Consider the following 19823-nt stretch of genomic DNA (forward strand, 5'->3'; position numbering starts at 1 on the left):
CCTAGGCTAGACATCAATCTTATTCCATCAAACTGCCTATAAAATTTGGGGCTGTTTCTGTTAAAAATAAATAAAATCAATTTAAATCACTTAAAAAAATTACCCGTTTTCAAAACCGAAAAGTAAACAGGAGAAAACAAATTGTGGTAAACTCTACGATTGTTGAGACAATTATAATGTAAACGTTGTATCGCCAGGAAAAGTGATAGCCAGGATAAGGACCGCAAAGGAGACTAGAACAAATTTATTTTTGTAATGCCGAATTTTATTTTTCCCATTTGAGTATAATTTACGGGGAACATTCAATAATATGCCGGCAAAACAATACTAAAAACTTTTTATTGTTATTGAAATAAAGGTTTCCTTTTCAGAGCGACTTACATTTAATAATTCGGAATTCACAGGAAAACAACGGCTTTATGGAATCGAATGGATTTAGGAAAATATTCCAATTTGAAAAAAGTGTACGATACATTTTGTCATAGTTTTTATTCTAGTTAGCGGTGCAAATGTCGTTTCCGTCTCACAGACAACTAGTGAACTCTTTCAATCTTATGCAAGATTAGCAGACAATGTCAGTTAAATATGAGAGGTAATTTCGTCTATCTAGTCACTAGTGTATTACATTGACATCAGATTTGTTAAATATGAGAGGTAATTTCGTCTATCTAGTCAGTAGTGTATTACATTGACATCAGATTTGTTAAATATGAGAGGTAATTTCGTCTATCTAGTCACTAGTGTATAACATTGACATCAGATTTGTTAAATATGAGAGGTAATTTCGTCTATCTAGTCACTAGTGTATAACATTGACATCAGATTTGCATTTCAATGGTTCTAAACGATAAACGGTAAATTGTCCAGTATCTATATCATTTTATCTCATTTCGTTTACCTAAAAGTGTGACTAGAGGGAAAGGTTACAAGTAATTACAGTTTTTTTTAATAATGTGTCATTTTATGAGTCTTTATATATATATGTGTATGTTTATTTAATCACTATTAAAAAAAGGAGTATTTATTAGTATAACACAATGCTAACCGACATTGTGACGTTTGGGATTGTTAAACACGCGCAATTTCAACGATAACAAGAATGAAATAAATGTGTAAATCGAGCGAGAACCGAAGACAATGTAGCATGTGTACTGTGCCGATATAAAAGATAGTCTTACAGTAAAAAAACCAAGATAGAAATGTATTATTTATGTGAATGTAAAACAGTGCCACGTGCTTAGAGCAGTTTTAAACTTAAAATATTATTCGGTTACAAACATGTACACTAATTCACTTCGTCAATTTAATTTAACCCGAAAATGTATTTTAATAAATATTTTAGAATGGGGAAATATGTATAAAAAAGACAGTTTTACACCAGCTAGGTAGACGATTTATTTAAATAACAGAAAGCCTCCACTCCCGCAAGTGTCCTGTCGCCTCCCTCCATATCTTAGAAAATTTGTATCACAAAATTTGATTAATTCACCTAATTTAAAAGTTAATTTTCAAGTTCTGTAGAGGTTCTTATAAGTTCTGTTATATCATTAATGGCCAGTTGTTTCACATAACTGAAATAATAACAGAATTTAAATAGAACTTGAAAATTAACTTAGCTTAGGTCTCGCCACAAAAATGGCGCTACAGAAATCAGCCAAACATTATTATTATAAACTCTGATGGTGAAATCTCCCACCCGCGCTGCTTGGCCCAGCAATGTAAGTTATCCCATTTTCACCAGTAATTTTATTTTGTTCGTTAAAATAAACATCTCGAGCGGTGTATTATTATGCTTGTTATGAATAAAACAAAAATTTAAAATATTTATATTTTATTTGGTGCAGTTAACAATAAACACGCATAAATAAATATTTCCGTTTATGTATGCGTGCGTGTATTGTATAATTTTATATATATGCATAGTATAATTACACAAGAATTTAACAAAACTGTTGATAATTTATTACATACATATATAGCTATTTCTGCCATTTGATACGTTCAACGACGACATTTAAGTGCAGTTAATATTGTTTGACATTTTTCCTAAACCATAAATGTATCTATCTTTAAAAGCACATATAAAGACTAAACCTACCACAACGGGAAAGAATACAATAAATAAACATATAGAAATATTTACTAATGAATGTATTTTAAATAATTATTTATATTATTACTACCTTTTAAGACTGTGTCACATATTATTTGAAATGATTGTGAACTTTTATACTGTACAAATAAAGAATATTATATTTTATGAAACATTGTGTGTATATTAAAATTTAAATGTTTGAATTTCTCATAAAAATAACCTTTTTAAGTATTTAAAAAAATCTTTTTTGGGTAATATTTATATAAATAATCCTTTGGGAGATTTGTGCTCTGATTGATCAATATTAATCTAACATGTTACTTGCAGAATACCCTTTAAATATGCACTAAGAGCACAACACACTGTGCAAGCACCAACAGAATCATCGATCCAATAATCAATACATAATATATATAATACCCATGACAAACTATATTCTTTTCACAAAACATTTTTAAATAAATCTTCAAAATTCTTAACAGCAATAAATTAAAAAATAACATATAATATGTATTTTTATTTTCAAAAGCAAAGGAAAGCTGATGGAAAGATATGCAAAAGGAACAAATTTCCGATGACCGGATTATCAAATAAAACCCAAAAGTCATTTCAGAATATTTCTCATTGTGAGTTTTTGAAGATAAGTATTTAAAAATAATCTTCTTCCCAATTATTTCCAATATGTACGCTTTAAAATGAAGTTATTTAACAATCGAATGCCTCGATTAAAACAGAGACTAGGAATTCGTTGAAACATATAAAACATCATACGAATAGTAGGCCATTTCTTGCTTAGGATACCGAAATCACGCTTTGACATTTATTCTTCAAGTTACAAATAGGTTAAAAATGCAATATAAATTTTATGGTGATTAATAAATACATTTTATAAAAGTTGTAAAAACCAGCAAAGGGACTTATCACATAACTAAATAAATGCCTAACTTATGAGGATACAGGACGGATAATAAATATTTAACAGGAGATATAGGAATTTGAATTATAATAAATATTCATTTAATATGCAATCTGTTTATCAATCAATTAATAAATAAACTCTCATTTCAGTAGATTTAATAAATAAATAAATAGTTATAAATCAAGGAGTAAGACACAATATTATAAACAACATATGATTAAAAGTTTTGATTTTACAAAATGATGAATTTTGCTAGCAAATATTTATTCACTGGGTAGTAGGTAATATGCACATATTTTTCTCACTTGGGTATCACTATGTGGTATACTCGTACAACTAAGAATAAAGGTGTAAATGTTTTAATACCTGACACTCAAATAGATACATCAATGGGTACAATTTAACAAATCAATAAAAACATCGTCTCACAAATTTAGGGAGTGGAAATGTATATTTTAAGCAATCTTTCACAATTTTTTTCATAAGATTTTTAAGTACCTAAGCGCTTGTCTTTTAGAACTGATATGGGTCACTGTTACCCTCTCATTACAATTACTTATAGTGTCAACCCCACGGACCTTATTAATTAACGGACAAAACAGAATTCTAAATTTTTCTTAATAATTTTCTGTTGAACGTAAGTGCAACAGTAGTAACGGGAGTAGATATAGAAATAAAAACATGTAATTATTGAAGATAATATTAGCGAATTTAACGAACATTTGAAAAATGAGAAAAGATGCGGTCGCATCCAATACTTGAATGAAGGACCTTCGCCTTTCCGGGGCGCTTCTCTACCATAGCAGCCAATAAAATGTGCGGTGAGAAAAATGAAGAAAATGTTGATAGTTGTTATTTGAAGTATGATACAGTTAAATATGACCGAATGAAATAAGGATCCATTAGCGCAGTTGGTAGAACAGCGCCCCGGCAAGGCGACGCGTCGGTCCCGGGTTCAAGTCGCAGATGCGACATATCTTTTTGTCATTTTTTCTGTTTCAAATTTTCGTTTAAAAATCGTTTTTATTTTCCCCACTAATTAAATATCAGAATTTTAGGTTTTAATTATTCAGTTATTCAGAAAATAAATAGTTAAAAAAATCATTAATTTTTGCGGAAAACTTTACCGTGCCAAGAAATGTATCGATTGATTTAATCAATAATGGCCCAACAAAAGTATAATTGCAAACCTCAATACAAATAGGCAGTTTTGAAAACTTGCGTTGACGAATTATAAACATTAAATGCAAATTGGTAAATAAAATTCTTCAAAAAAGGTCTGGAAAGAATAATAATAATAAAAAAACAGATAAACAAAGCTAAAAAATGAAATTCTGTGTCATTTCGGTTTCATCCCTCTACTGGTGTCACCCGGTGCGGACCAGCACACTCGTAGTTACGCCAATGTACTCGTACTACAAATAGTTAGTTTTTATGTTAACGTTCTATTTTTTCACACATAATTATAGGTAACGCGACCAAATAGATTAAAGTTTGTCTATTCTATTTTACAAGGGGGGTTTACTGTGTGACTATCTTTGAGTTATTTTATTCAAAATTTTGGACTTCGGCTACCGTGGTGATTCTATTATTCTATTGATTTATTATTATCAAGCGAAAAAAAAAATATATATTGTATACCTGAAGAAAAAAGGGACGTAGAATATTTTAATGATAAGTTTTAAGGGCAAATAAAGTGTTATTATAATATAATATTATCTAAGTTTTTGGGTCCCAATAAAATTTTCACAAGCCACTAAAGAAAAATCGCACAATCAGTACTTACAAAATAAAACTCTTACCTTAAATAATAAAGTGGTAATGTTTACACAGGTACATACTCAGACGGGGGTATTCATAAAATATAATATTAATGGCATCATGCAATATACATTAAATGCTTTGCTTGACATGACACGAGAAAGATAGACATAAATATGTCATTGAATTGATATATTTGAAAATTACAAAGAATGCTTCGTTTTATATCACATGTTTCCAAAACACAATAAGAATGGTTGAATACATTTATTATTTATGATTTTATATAATTCTTTTTGTTTGCGTGAACCTGCAAAATCAGGTAGGTACTGTTCAAATTAATACATTTCCGATCACCATTTTAATAGATTTTTAAATTTTCTCAAAAATCTTCATAATTTATTTTATACAAAAGTGGTTTACTTAAACCGTGAGACAATATGCTTTAATGGGTTACTTAAACCGACGGACAATATGCTTTAATGGGTGTAAAGATATTTTTTCACCATTTTAAAAAGCCTTTTTATTTTCTCTCAATAATTTAGATTATTTTGACATCATTTACTTGATTCATGTATTGAAAAGAAATGTAGATTGTTAATAAATTAAATCATTTACCTCTTATATCATGATAAAATACGAAACCATAAATCAAATGTTTTGTTTGTTTTTCTACTAAGTGAAGGCGCTTCAATTTTTTTCTACTGCTTTAGTAAGGTGATGTGTGGATCCTAATATGGCAAATTTTTATCTTTCTATGTTTGTAAACAAACAAAAACAGAAGTGCAAAATCGTTTAAAGATTATAAGTCATATCTGAAAATCTTTTATGACTAGAAAATATATTTAATAAGATATAAAGCAGGACCGTATTTACAGGTAAACTGCAAAAGCTCTATTTCGGGGAGCCGCATTCTAAGGGGTTTCAGAAATGTTACAGTATTTATTGCTGATTTTAACAGCTCGAACTAATTTATGTGTTTAGAGTTTCGTTTGTATTTTTTACTAAATATAGTCAGTAGCAGTAGCAGGTGACAGTTGAAAGATCTGACAACTAATTCAAGAATGCTTTCTTCTCTAGCAAGTTGAATGGGATTATATATGAAGAGAATTCGAAGAAAGGCTGGAGTAATTATTTATCTCGAGGATGAAATATCACACTAAAAACCGATTGAAAATTAAATTTTCTACAAGATATTTTTAGTTTTTATAGCTTCCAATTTCATCAAAGCGAAATACAGCACTGCTTTTAAGGAGTTTGCATCACACGCATTGGACATTCAATAATTCTTTTTGCGTACACAAATAATGCTTACAAAATATTATTAAACAGTCATCCTTGACTGTTTATTCATTAGACAATATTCTTAAACATATTTACCTTTAACATAAGTGCTCGTTGGATATTGATAAAACACAATGATAATGTTATACTATATTAAAATATTTCCTACGAATTTATGTTTACTGAGCCTGCAGTAAAACCCAACAAACACGTACCTTTTCACTATCACGGAAACGTACATTCTTTTCAATAATCAAGGTGTTCAAATCCTGTTTTTATTCAGGTATATTATATAATAGGCTTTCACTTGGTATAAGTTCTAGGGCACGAATATTCTTCATCGTATCAAAACGCCACATTTAATGGGACGCCGTAAATATTTCAAGAGAAAGACCGTTTCGAAATTCACACAGATATAAATTAAAAAACTACCCAAACAGAATAATATAAAGTGGGTACTGATTCTATCGATAAATCGGCTTCAATTTCGTAAAAATAATAAGGGTCTGGAATGTGAATTAAGTTTGGTGCGAGCATTGTATTTCTCTGAAATAGACGTAAAGGTACCAGGAGCCGAAACTGGGGAAATTTTGAGCCCATTTTTGTTAGGAATAATTTCAAATGCGGCTCCTTGTTCATAGTCATCGTAATCAGTCTGGTAACCCATCAAGAGGGGCCTCTCTTGAGAATTGCAAATCTTCCTATTTCCAATGAAGTTTGCCATTCTTTTAGGCGTTGGGAAATTCAAACCTAATGGCCGAGCAGAGGAGAGAATTGGCAATTTCTTTATATTCCTTCTATCGGATTTATAAGCGGCTCGATCCAACACATCTTGCACGATAGGAGAGCTGCGTTCAGAATATTTAAAGGAGCTGTTTCTGCTGACAGAAACGGAAGGTGTGTATGTTTCTCGGCCGGGGATAATCCCGTTCCGAGTGGGAGTCGCAGGCTTGAAGTAATTGAGGAAACCACTGTTCCCACAGAAGGAGTTTAAATTACCAGAATTGAAACCGTAAGGTCTCGAGGCGTATCCGTTCTGAGCCTGAGTGAGATTCTTCGTTCTGTAACTATTCAAAACACTCTTGTGAATGTCAATACTGTCGAGATTACTCGATTGGTTACAACTATAAGATTGCGTCGGCTTTTGTGTCGAAATTGGAACGGAGCGTTTGAGATTACCAATTAAATTTTCAGACATTTTATAAGGGAATGTGGAGTTGGTTTCAGAACTTGGCGTGTTGGCCGTCGAAGAGTGGCAGGAGAACTGTTTATGTCTGTCTTCAAGGTAGTCGCCGGTCTCGATGGTGGCGGAGACTTGCTGGGGGTGGAAGGAGGGGTGCGAAGAGTGCGAGGAGTGTGAGGAGTGGGAGGAGTGGGAGGGACCCGCATCCTGCGCGCCTGCCTGTCACACCTCTTGAAGGAACTTGAGGGGACAGACTCCCTGGCGGTTGTCGCCGGATCTGATCATCACCATCCCGTCTACCTCTTCTCCCACCTGGATGACGATCTGATCCCTCAGCAGCATTAGGCCGTTGTCTCCGTCAGATACCTGGAAACAAATTAAACTGCTTCAAGCAACGCGTACCAAAGGCTTTACGTCACCTGATTTCTGGAAGAAGCCCGGGAAATCCTTTAAGTTCACTGGATGAATAATCTCAGCTTCCAACTTAGACCTCCACTATTCACCACCATACGAAGAAGAACAAATAAGCAATTGTGTTTGGTAAAGATCTGAAGAATGCCATCTTGACTGCCGGTATCGAGACATTTATTTACTACGGGGGCTACTAAGGGTTTTGGTTGAGCTCATTCACCTGCAGATTGTGTGTGACCTGCAGCGGCTTTTCTCCGGCCTGTAACCTTGTGCAGTAGTTAGACGGGAAGTAGCCCACGCGGCCGAGACACTTGCCCTTCCACCAGTCCTGGTCCGAGGTGTCGATCACCGTCACCTTGTACCCCGCCTTCAGGTCCAACTCGTCCTGGTGTCGTGACGAGAAGTTGTACAGCACCACGTAAAGGTTGGTCGGCAGTAACCTGTGGGGCTTTTGCTGAAATTCACATCGTTATTTACCATTACTGTGGAAGATAAGAAATTTAAAAAAAAACTGTAGCTAAAAATGAACATTTTGGTAATAATGGAAATCAAGTAAATTTGTACATGGTTCTGGAAAATCTGTGCTTAAAAAGCTAGCAAGGGGTGCGCTTTTTGTTTTTTCTGAAGATACCATACAATCTCGATGATGGAACACTTTATGCACAAATATGATTTTTGACGGAAGTAGTGACTGGTGAAGTTCACCCAATTAAATAAACTTCGAGCACAAGGGGATGCGGTGCGTCCGACTTGAACTCCATCGATTTTTAAAACCAGATAGTTTACTGTTGTGACTAGAATTATGAACGAAATTGAGACAGGCAAAAGACACAATAAAAACCAACAGAGTGGCGTATATGCGAGAGAAGTAAAACTTTTAAAGAAGATTTAGGGTTTGTATTGAGCACGAAGGACGTCATTTTGAAAACTTTATGTGATTAAATAATAAACAATTAATGATAATTATCATTAAGTTTTATTTAGCGCACCCTTTTAAACAGGTATTTTGTACTTAACGAATTCTCACAAATTTTAAGTATGACGCCATAGAGATAATTAATATTCGCTCAATAGACAGTTTACAGGGTAAACATATGATGAAACTTGCAACATTTTAATAAAAGTCTGAGCGGAATTTTTTGTAAATCGTCTTAGAAAAAATTAAAAGTTTTTAAATTCATTTAATTTTGGAATACAACATTTTTTTATGGCGCAATGGTATCAGATCTGTATACAATTATTTTTTGGAAGGCATAGGGGGAAGTCCCCTAACGCCGAACGGCAGGTAGTACCGAACGAATACGAAAACTATAGCAAATAAGCAAACGAAAACGGTCGTTTGTCGTGGTAAAGAAAGAGACAGAAATAGTTAGGTCGCGAGAAGCGCGGCAGCAGTTAGTCTTGCTGGTAGCTCCCTAGAGAGCCGATGCTGTCATTTCCCGCGGGAACGTGACGTATCGTGCATACAAGAAAATACTGGTTGTTGCAAGATTTACGTGTGGTGACATTCCTATTAGAGTTTAATTTGTCTTTGGTAAGTATTTTTACAATTTTAGTGCTTAAAACTTTTATTATATAAGTATGCTTAAGGTTATTCTTATGTTAATTTTGTTCTTTCGAGTCAGTGTTTTTTCCCCTATGACCGAACAATTATTTTTCTACGATAATTTTATTTTAAACGATATGATTGATTCAATTTTATTATTTGAGATAATCTTATACTTTAAATAATGGAGAGAGAGAAAAAAGGACGCTGGCAACCCGAAAATTTAAAAGCTGCAATTGAAAAAGTAACTATGAAAAATATGTCCTTAAGAGAAGCTGCTTCAAGATACGGTATTCCCACTACTTTATATGATAAACTTAAACTTGTAAGAGACGGAAAAGAAGTAGAATTAAAACCTATCTTAGGGAGGTTCACGAAAACCTTTTCGTCAGAATATGAGAATGTCTTAGAAACACACAACAAAGACTTAGCTGATAGATGTATGCCATTGACAATAAAGGAATTTTTACGTAAGGAATATACTTTTAATTAAGGAATGTAATTTAAAAAAGTACATTTAAGAAGACAGATAAAAAATAATAAAACTTTGCCATTTAAAAATGGAAAGAAAACCGTCAAAAGCGTAACCAATCTGCGCATGCAACCCGAGAAACGTATTGTGTTATTTGTTTAGAAAGTCATTATGAGGACTTAATTCAGTGCAACTCGTGTAAGGAATGGGCTCACGAGGCATGTGCTGATATTCCAGAGTGCTCTGATAAGTATTGTGATAGATGTTACCTTTATTAGGATTGTTCAGTCATAAGTGCCATTTTATAAGTGTGTTCGGTACTAGGTGCCACAGAATGATAAACCAAAATTTGATGCCAATGTTTAGTTTGTATTCTGTTTAGTTTGTATTTTAGTTTGTATTCTGTTGATTGTTTGTTGATTTATTTACATGTCTATGATTGTTGTGTACCCAATAATGTGTAATAAATAAATACAAATCCTTTTTTTTAATGTCTCCCAAGCTTATGTGTTCGGCACTGTGGGACTTCCCCTACTATTCACGTAATAAGTATAAAGAATCAAAATTTATATCAATAATTCATGATTCTGTGACCGATAATCTCTCGTGAGTCAAGGTTTCACAAAAAAAACGAAAAAACACTCGAAAACTACAAATTCTCGCGGAACATACGTGGGGGTGATTTTGGTACCCCTAAGGGTGTTAAATCTTTGGACTTCCGCCTGACATATTTTTTTGGTTCACCCTGTATAGTTCAAATGTATAATTCAAATATTTTTGATGATTCCAAGAGGCAAGAAGCGTTTTAAACACATTTATACAAAAAGCATTATGACGACTTTTGTACGTTTTTATACCATTTTCAAATTTCAACAATAAGGAAGTTGAGTAAAAAATATTTTGACTTATAAAAAATATGTTCATGTAGATAAAAAAATATCGATTCTAAATATATAAATATATTTCTATATTATTATTCTTAGAATTAGTTAAACGTTCTTGAAAAAGCATTCAATAGCAATAGACTGTATACGCTCCACGATTGGTCGAAAGAATTCTGACGTCACATGTGTCGTGATTGTACGTACAACAGATCACCTATGGTGCATCTCTTTCTATTACATGAGAGATGGTCGGTTTAGATGAGAGAGGTGTATAGGCCAAAGGTTTATTTGGGTTTGTCAAATATATGTACGTATTTGTTGTTATTATTATATGAAATGGATTTCTAAAGATACATATTCGTATAGTGCTTTATAATAATATGTTGTTTATTGCATAACTTAGAAGTTTTTATTATTATACATGTCACATAGCATGTGATACACTTCAGGCCGCCGGCCGCCCAGAAAAGTCAAACAGTGAACTGGGCTGTAAACCGTTATTTTACTATTGGTCTTTACTTTTCTGCGCGGTGGTCCTGAATTCGCGCGGGGAACGTCAACAAGTAGCGACGGCAATACCGTACAAGTACCGTACCGGGCGAGAAAAGCAAATATTCTAACTTAAAATATTAATTTAACTATGAAATCTTAATCAATTTTCTTTTTTTTTAATAACATCAATTCTAATAGACGGTTAACATTGGTAAAAAAATTACTGGAATTCCTTGTTGAAGAATTACAAATTTTTCGATACAAAATGCTTATGCGACGTGGTTTTCACAGTTCGAATGAAGTCACACCACACCCCGCCTTTTACCGCTCGGATTCCGCTCGTTTTGGCGGGCTTAATAAAATTTAAACTTTGAGAATTAATTTAATTATGAAAACAAACTTTTAAAAAAAAAATACCAGTATTTAAGTTTGAATGCGAACATTGATAAAAAAAAATAAAAAAAATGGACTCAACTTCCTTATTATCAGACCGAATAATTTAGAGTTGATTTTAATTTGGCATCGTCGCCCCGGGAATCATTTATTGGATAACCAAAACCTCTGCGATAGGTCTCGCTCCAAGGGGTTCATCGGGTGAGGTGTGTTCAGGTCTTGGCTGCCATTCTATTCCATAGGACAGCCTGCTTTAACGTATATATTTCATAGATTTTATGAAATATATCAAAGAATAGATCAGGTGAGATCCCGGCTAACTCAGCTAACATTATCTAAGCTCGCAACCAAATGTAAAAGAAATGTAGGAACCTGTTTTACCGGCGATGGGCACGGGCTCGTGCTGGCTGAAGAGAGGCTTTTGTCGTGGTCGTCCGGCAGCTCCACGCTGCTCATGCGCATGTTGCGCGCGCTCAACAGACGCCTGTTGTGCACGGGGCTAGAGGGCGCTGCAAACACACAACAGCGCCACCATACCAACTCGTTTAGCAAAGACGCAAACCATTTGGAAATTGTGCAGATTTATTCAACGTGTGAAGATTTTTGTTAGTAGTTGTGTGATAGATAAAATTATAAAATTATAATTAGAGAAGTTGTAACATTAGCAGCATTGATCATGTTATGATTGTGATAAGTTAAATAGCAATAATTATACAAGTTAGTTTACAGTCAGAAGTATGATTATCTTACATGATACAAACAGGGAAAATTGATAAGATATTAAAAGGTGAAGTAAATAAATGTGAAATAAAATTATGTACCATCGTATATGAGAAATAAACTCTTGATTCAACTGATAATGGGTTTCAGAAAAACAGATTCGTGATAACACAATAGAAATAAATGGAAACCTAAGATAACTTAAAACCATTTTTGATGAACACTAAATGAATATAATTTGGTACCTACTCATAAATGTTAACACGACACAAGTAACACTTTAATAATAATCTAATTATATAAATATATTACTAACATAGACACATCCAATGCTAGTATACTGATTAGCATTAGATACCTAACAACAATAATAAATACCATACAACATTTAATAAAATACGAAATGTAGGCAGTGGCAGATTTTGACTATTTAGTGCTAGAAGGCTAGATAATACTTATTAAAAACACTATTATTAAAATTTAGATTCAGCCAATGATAGCAATATTACTGGTTATACCTAATACATAATTTTTTTATTATCAATCCCCACCAGATTCTTGTAAATTTTTTTCAAATAAATCGAAAATATGTCGTAAATTTTTTTCGGGTATCATGTAACTATATATTTGTGGACGACGAAATTATAATATAACACGGTATTACCCATCGACCAATGTACCTTCCCCATGAAATGAACATCAGAAAAATTACCAATTCATTTTAAAATTGTAGCATATGAGCCACATAGTTCTTTTGAAATAATTCCATAAAATCAGTGAAACGCGCAAAGCGTTAAAGTTCAATACAGACTTCATTTGCCTGTAGAAATCAGCCAGATTAGTTAGGTACGCGTGCAGGACTATATTTTAATAAAAGTATAAAACATATTTTTTCAAAATATGTGTCGGTGATAAAAATCATCTTTTATCATATGTATATAATTTATTTTCTAAACATCTGCTTTATTTACTAGCGTATTTGGTCTAATTTTGGAGTATTTACCCCAATTTAGCTCAAAAAAAATCAACAAAAACAGCAAATTTAATTACAAGCATGTTATTTTATATCATCAATAAATAACGATTAGAAGCACAAGTGACAAAAGACATAATTGTGTTCATACTTGACTTAGATTTTGAATAAATTCTGTGGCGAAGGGAATAATTAGCTCTACCATGCAAAACCAAATCGGCTTTAGTACCTAAAGAAACATAAATCAAATTAAATTGTGTAGGGACAAAAAGCTAAACAAAACATAGATAAATTATATGAGAACATAATTTCTTAAAACAAACACCTAATAAGCACTTAAAGAGAAGCAAAGAAACCATAAAATGAAAGAACCAGACTTTCAGAAAGTTTCAATGTTTAAAAGAAAAGTTATCAATTATGTCGTTTGACAAGGAGAGACCAGATGTCAGTGAATTTCTTTTAGTGGGTTTAAAGTGTTTTCTTTTAAGTTCTTTTAAAAAAAGATTTCAAAATCATTTTACATTTAATTACATATATTTTAACAACTGTTTGCAGATATTTTTTAAATAATACATATTTTTAAATATTGATTATTAATAATTATTAATTATTAGTCCAATGACACATTACACTTTACTTAACAAGAGGTAACTTTAAAGTTTGTTGGAGCTTCGTCATAAAAATTTATAAAGTCCAACTTAAAAAAATTGTAACAAAATAGCGAAATTAATTAAAGCTTTTCTTGAAAAATAACACAACATCTTACATTTCTACACAGGGCTCGTAGATATGATAAAAAGATTTAAAATGAATTAAGCTCAAGCAAAAATGAATAATTCTACAAAAGATAAAATTGGAGTTGACGATGACAAAAGCTAGCGAAATAAAGAAATGTCCACAACACAGAATGAAGGAAGGAAGAGTTTGACAGATATAACAAAGCAAGCAAACAGTGTTTGTAGTAAGTAGAATCAGAATACTATAGTAGAAGTTTGTGAACACTGATCATTGCTGTCACAGAATAATGCCAGGAACCCGGCTCACCGAACACCTGCAAGAACCTGAAGGGGTTAACACTGCTATCAGTTGGTATCACTAACACCCTCAGGTAGAAGTGAAGCAAGCTGCAGGAAGGTGGAGAATGGTGAAGGAATCACTGAAACTTGGTGCAATCCTAGAAATATTATTGGAAAGCATGCTGTTGGCTGTGCGCGTTAGCTGAAAGTGTTAAAGTGCTGTGCTCTGAAATGTACGGATGTGTTTCGAAATTTCCAATATGAGAATTCCTGATCTGAGATTTCTGTAGGCGAGAATTCGAGAAGCAATATTTCTCGAGAAGAGATATCTCAACAGGGGCATTTCGCGACCCCTAGTTGTCGTTGTGTTGTTGTGTACCTGCTTTGGGACTAGTGGATACGATTGACAAAACTTATGTAGTCTGCTAGTCAACATTGAATCATTTTGGCCACCATTTATCGACCTATAATGCTTATATATTCGACTAACAAAATCTCAGCAAAATGGTCCCCTTATTTTTTCTAACAATAATATTATATTATTTTTCTATTTATATTTTCTTTAGTGTAATTTTAATGCTTTATTATTGTAAAAATAACCTGCGCTGTCAGTTGAGCTTGATTTAAAAACAGTATTTTACAGAGAAGGTACATTTTCCTGTACAGCTATGATCAATCAATACAATAGTGCTCAGAAAAAAATTAAAAAGGTTTTTATTGTAAAGTAAGATCAAGTTTATAATTACATAAGCTTAACATTTGAATTTATGAAAGAAAACTATTGAAGTCGACGGGTTACAAGTTACAAGTTACAAGTTACAAGTTACAAGTTACAAGTTACAAGTTACAAGGGTGGTAGCAATCTCGATAAAAAGTAAAAAATATTACATAAATCAACTTTTCGCCGGTGTTGTGTTTGAAATGGTAAACTAAATAATGCAAGTATCGAATTTCTATAAAACGTAAAAACGTTGTTGACTGTTGTCAGTAAATCGTGCGCACTAATGACGTGCGTGTTGACTTTAGAAAAGACACACAAAATAAGGCATGAGTAACACACGAATTTTCCGAAATGGGATTGTCGCAAACTATCGTATAACGTGACCATAAATACTGTATTTGGGAGTTGTTAACTATTGAATTTCTAATAATTTTAACTGACATTCAAAATGATACATTAAAAACTATAATCAGCGATGAGTGATTACCTCATTTGAGATATTATTTGAAAAAGTACTAAATTATTTTTAAAACATTTTAGATAATTCCTAATTCTGTGTTCTGGACTGTAAAAATGAATGGAAGATACCCTCAGTCATGCGCTGGTGTAAGAGCACCGTTCAGAATTGAAAAGGCGCATGCAATGGCTTCCGTCGTGTAGTTTGACCAAATACATCTGAATAGCCAGGTACTCACAACATACCCCAATTGGGGATGTCACAGTCTTATTGGCTCCAGGTGGTTCGGAGCAGTTGGGACTCTCGTGCGGTATTCATATAAAAAATAGTATTCCTTTAAACATTAGAAGATTTTTTTAAGAATTTAATTTATTACTAGCAAGTAAATCTTGGTCAAAGTAGTACAAAGTACCACCGCCGATATTGACTTTTATTCGGCAATTCCTTCTTTATGTGCACAGTCCTTGATATGTTTATTAACGAAAATTAGAATAGTTGAGAATAAGTAAGATAAGTAACATTAAATCTTTATATAAATTAAATATAAAAATATTTTAACCATATCAACCGTTTCTTAAATGTGATTGCTATGCAGGGGCTCTATAATGTGTTATTAGCCATCTACAAATCCGTTAAATCAATGCGCTACAAATAATCTTTACATGTCGATAGTAGCGTAAAAACCTAATTTTCCAAAGGCTGTTAGTACGACTGAATTAAGCGCGTTTGTGGTTTGATAGCGTATTGTGTTGCATTGCTAGTGTGATGATGTAACCGTATAGGCATAGTGTAGTGCGGGAGTAACAGAACACATAGTGGGGACACACAGCACACAGCACACAGCAAGCGGCATCTGACACCAAGTTACTGCAGATCTCCCGTACAGTGCGTTTTGGGCAGGACGTGCGGCTGTTCCAGACGGCCCGGCGGACGTCGGCGCTGCTCCGAGCTCTCCGGCGAGTCCAGAGAAAGGCTCTTCATGCGAAGGTTCAGCTTCTGGCGACGGGGCGAGTGAGGCGCTACAATGGGGAACGTTCACGTCAATTTCAATCTTTTTACGAGTTGCCACACAATTACTTGGCACTTGCCGTATACAGTCGTGATAAAAAGCTCGTCAAAATGCAGCTAAAGAAAAGCTCTCAAATAAATGTTTCGACATGCAAAGGGTTTTTGTACAGGATCACATATTGAGGGATTTATATAATTAATACTACTATTCACTAAAAATGGTCGATAACGAATATCTGAATCTGTTTATTTCAGTACAAATATTGGTCAACTGTATGCCAGCAAGTGCGAAGATATTATTTACCCAAAAAATTTAGTCATTCAATTTCATAGCCAAAACAGAACAAATCGCATTTGAAAACAAAAACCCAAACCACAAAAAAACAACATTAATATTCATGTGGAGTGCTCTGTGATTTCAATTATCAGGGTTTCTTGTGAGGAAAAACTCAAGGCAGTGTAAAAACTCAAAAACCATTAAAACATATAATATTAATATAATCTCGTTACATGCATTGTTGGGAGGGAATAAACCTGTATTATTATACTGAGTGCTGCTCTCAAGACGGGATATATTTGTTAAAAATTATTTTGAGATGTTTCAAAGAATATCGTGTAAAAAAATATTTAAAAAATTCAAAAGTTTTTCAGGCAGATGAGTGAAAAGTTGTAAAACATCTAAAATAATTTAAATTAATGGTAAACACACTTCCATTCAATAATACATGATGGCAATAGAGTTTGTTTAGAGGAAAATGTTAAGCACGTAAATCAATAAGGAACATGACAATGTATGCAATTCAGAAATATGTATAGCTTTACAGAAACACGTCAAACATTATAATAACACGTCAAGTATTATGGAAACATGTAATATAACAAGAACGATGACTGGTAAATTAATACAGGTGTGTGTATAGTTTGCAGAAACATGTAAAGTATCACAGAAACATGTGTAGTGTAAAAATATCTCTTATATTATCAGTCACATGTAAAATAATACAGGAACATGCAAAGTAATACAGGAACGTGTACACATTCTAGGAACATGTAAAGTATTGCGGGGACATGACATTTATAGTAATATATGCACATGTATTATGAGAACAGGTAATGTAATAGTGTACATGTAAGAACACGTGTACACGTGTACACACGGAGAAAAATGAGTATTACTGATATATTCAAAATCTCTTCAAATTATTGGTAGTCTGGCTAAAAACGGGACTGCAGGCCGCTTCCTTATAAACTGAAAAAACTTAAGAGTAATAATAATAATATCGGAACACGTGTTCATAGTCGTATTTGTGCGCTCAGTTCTTCTAAACGACGCAAAAGATTTGAAAGGGTTCTCAGCAGAGGCGGCTCTAGGGATTCAGTCGTGGTAGGTCATTTGAAAAAAATGTGTGACTAATCTTTATTTGATATTGTGAAAAATGCCCATATATTATTAACTATATCAATTTGTTATAGAGTTTTAGAGTCGCGGACTCTAAATAAATATTATGTTAATATAATAAATTGGAAATAAATACACAATCCATGTACTTACGGCAAATTATTTTTAAGATATTAAGTTTTAATGTAGTTGTCCACAACATTAAAATAAATAAAATCAGTGTTTGATTCTATTTGACAATGATTTTTGACGTTTTTTGTTTTGTTTCATTCTAAATCGATAACAACATAAATAATTATTCTAATCCTTTCCCGAACTATGCAATTGAAAAACAACCATTGTTCCACACACTACAAGCGTGTAAAATGAAAAAACGACATTTGTTTATGTCACCATCTCTGTAAAACATATAATATTCACCGTGTTGTCTCCCCCACGGTCATGACCTAAGCGTCCCTAAACTTTCTTCGGAAGCTAATTTTTACTTCGACGAAAAATATAGTGCCATCTCGTTTATTCTATGGCGCGCGTAGGGACAGAAGATGCCAAATTGGACATTCTTTAAATTGACCCAGCGAATCGTGTGGACTTGTGAATGAAAGCTTCTATTAGAGACAACAGATGTCACTGCTAGTCACTTGCCGCCGCCGCTGTTTCGCGTTACATTTTAAATGTTTTGATGCACATAATTGATTATTATATTTATTATTGTTGTCTTATAATTTTGGGGGGTCAAACACCAATTGACCTAAGGGAAGAACCGCCACTGGTTCTCAGTGCTTCAATATGATTTAGAGGATTTCTTTCGGAAGGTTTATACATAAAACATGCATATTATATTTATATAAAGTAGAGAAAAGTCAATGTTCATCCCAGAATTCACAACCTCAACACTATCCTACAAAATCATTCACAACCCCTAGTAACGCCGGATATACGTCAGATAGTAATATATGAACACGTGTTCCGACATCGTGACAAAACATTGGGTTTTACTAAAAGTTTATCAGGATACCCATCAATTTATTCGTAAATGGCATGAAAACTCGTTTTTAACCGGATTACGAATAATTATTTAAATTTTTTTTTTTAATAGTGATTTTGAAGAGATTCTGTGTTTTCTCCGTGCAGGAATATGTAAAGTAACATAGTGAGATGTATAATACAGAAACAGGAAATGTATGTACGAGTAGAGCTAAGGAAGATTGTGTGGAAGATGAAAGAAAGGTACCGGCGATAGGGCTGGCGCTCTCAGACTGGCGTAACATTAGAGCGCTGGTTGAACTCTTCATCGTAAATCCTGGAGCCAGAACAGAGAACACACCGCTAGTGGTTAGTCATGTTATCACCGGCACGCAGCCAGACCAACTGATCGCTCATTCTACGTAACATTGGTCAATTATCAGAGGCTATTAGAATACCCTTCAAGCCCATCAATTTTAACATTATCATTTAAATGAAGATGTTTTAAAATACTTTCATTTTGTTTTATTTTGCTTTCGAAAATAAAAACTCAGTATTTGATAAAATCATTTCAAGTTTTTATTTTATTATTTGGCCATGTGTTTGTTGTTGTGTTACTGATTAAACAAAACATATTGGCTGTTAGTACGAAATCAAAGCAACAGATTGTCGAAGAACAAGTCGAAAATAATATTATTACTGCGTACTATTATAATTAAGAATATAAAGCCAAAACATTACTGAATATTAGCGTATCTAAATATGAATTTTTGTTTATTCTGATAAAATTTGCTGAAAAAATCATGCATTGTTAAACAGACGAAAGTTAATTTCAAAATTGTATCTTAGAAAAATAAAATCCACACGAGTTTTTTGACTAACGCATGCAAGTACTTACTAAAATAGGTATATTATATTCCTGTAAGAAATATTATAATTTTTTTCTAATAATTATTTAGACGCCTTTTTAATTTAAAATAGAATTTATTAGTTTAAGTCAGTTTACAATTATCACAGATGATATGTTATGACACTTTAACTCTTAATGATACGGTTCCTTACAAGAACCACTATTCGAATAATAAATAGGTAATAAATAATAACAATTAACAATAAATAATTGAGC

General features: G+C 33.0%; 1 protein-coding gene across 3 annotated transcripts in view; it reads right to left on the minus strand.

Moving 5' to 3' along the window:
• Window positions 1-1844: 1844 nt before the first annotated feature.
• The window catches only part of Stacl (SH3 and cysteine-rich domain-containing protein), a 350766-nt gene continuing 332787 nt past the window's right edge, over window positions 1845-19823 (minus strand). The window contains exons 16-19 of one of the 3 annotated variants that reach the window (XM_089634833.1): window positions 18966-19034; window positions 11813-11949; window positions 7874-8107; window positions 1845-7608 (exon numbers count right to left, since the gene is read on the minus strand). In XM_089634833.1, coding sequence (XP_089490959.1) covers window positions 7465-7608; window positions 7874-8107; window positions 11813-11949; window positions 18966-19034 — 584 coding nt within the window. In that variant the 3' untranslated portion in view covers window positions 1845-7464. Of the gene's footprint in view, window positions 7609-7873; window positions 8108-11812; window positions 11950-16211; window positions 16347-16998; window positions 19035-19823 lie in introns of those variants that run through there. The other 2 variants (XM_089634823.1, XM_089634843.1) reach the window with 2 other exon arrangements.

The sequence above is a fragment of the Hesperophylax consimilis genome, chromosome 1 (genome assembly GCF_061612785.1).
Source record: "Hesperophylax consimilis isolate HC1 chromosome 1, BYU_Hcon_1.0, whole genome shotgun sequence".
Taxonomy (NCBI): domain Eukaryota; kingdom Metazoa; phylum Arthropoda; class Insecta; order Trichoptera; family Limnephilidae; genus Hesperophylax; species Hesperophylax consimilis.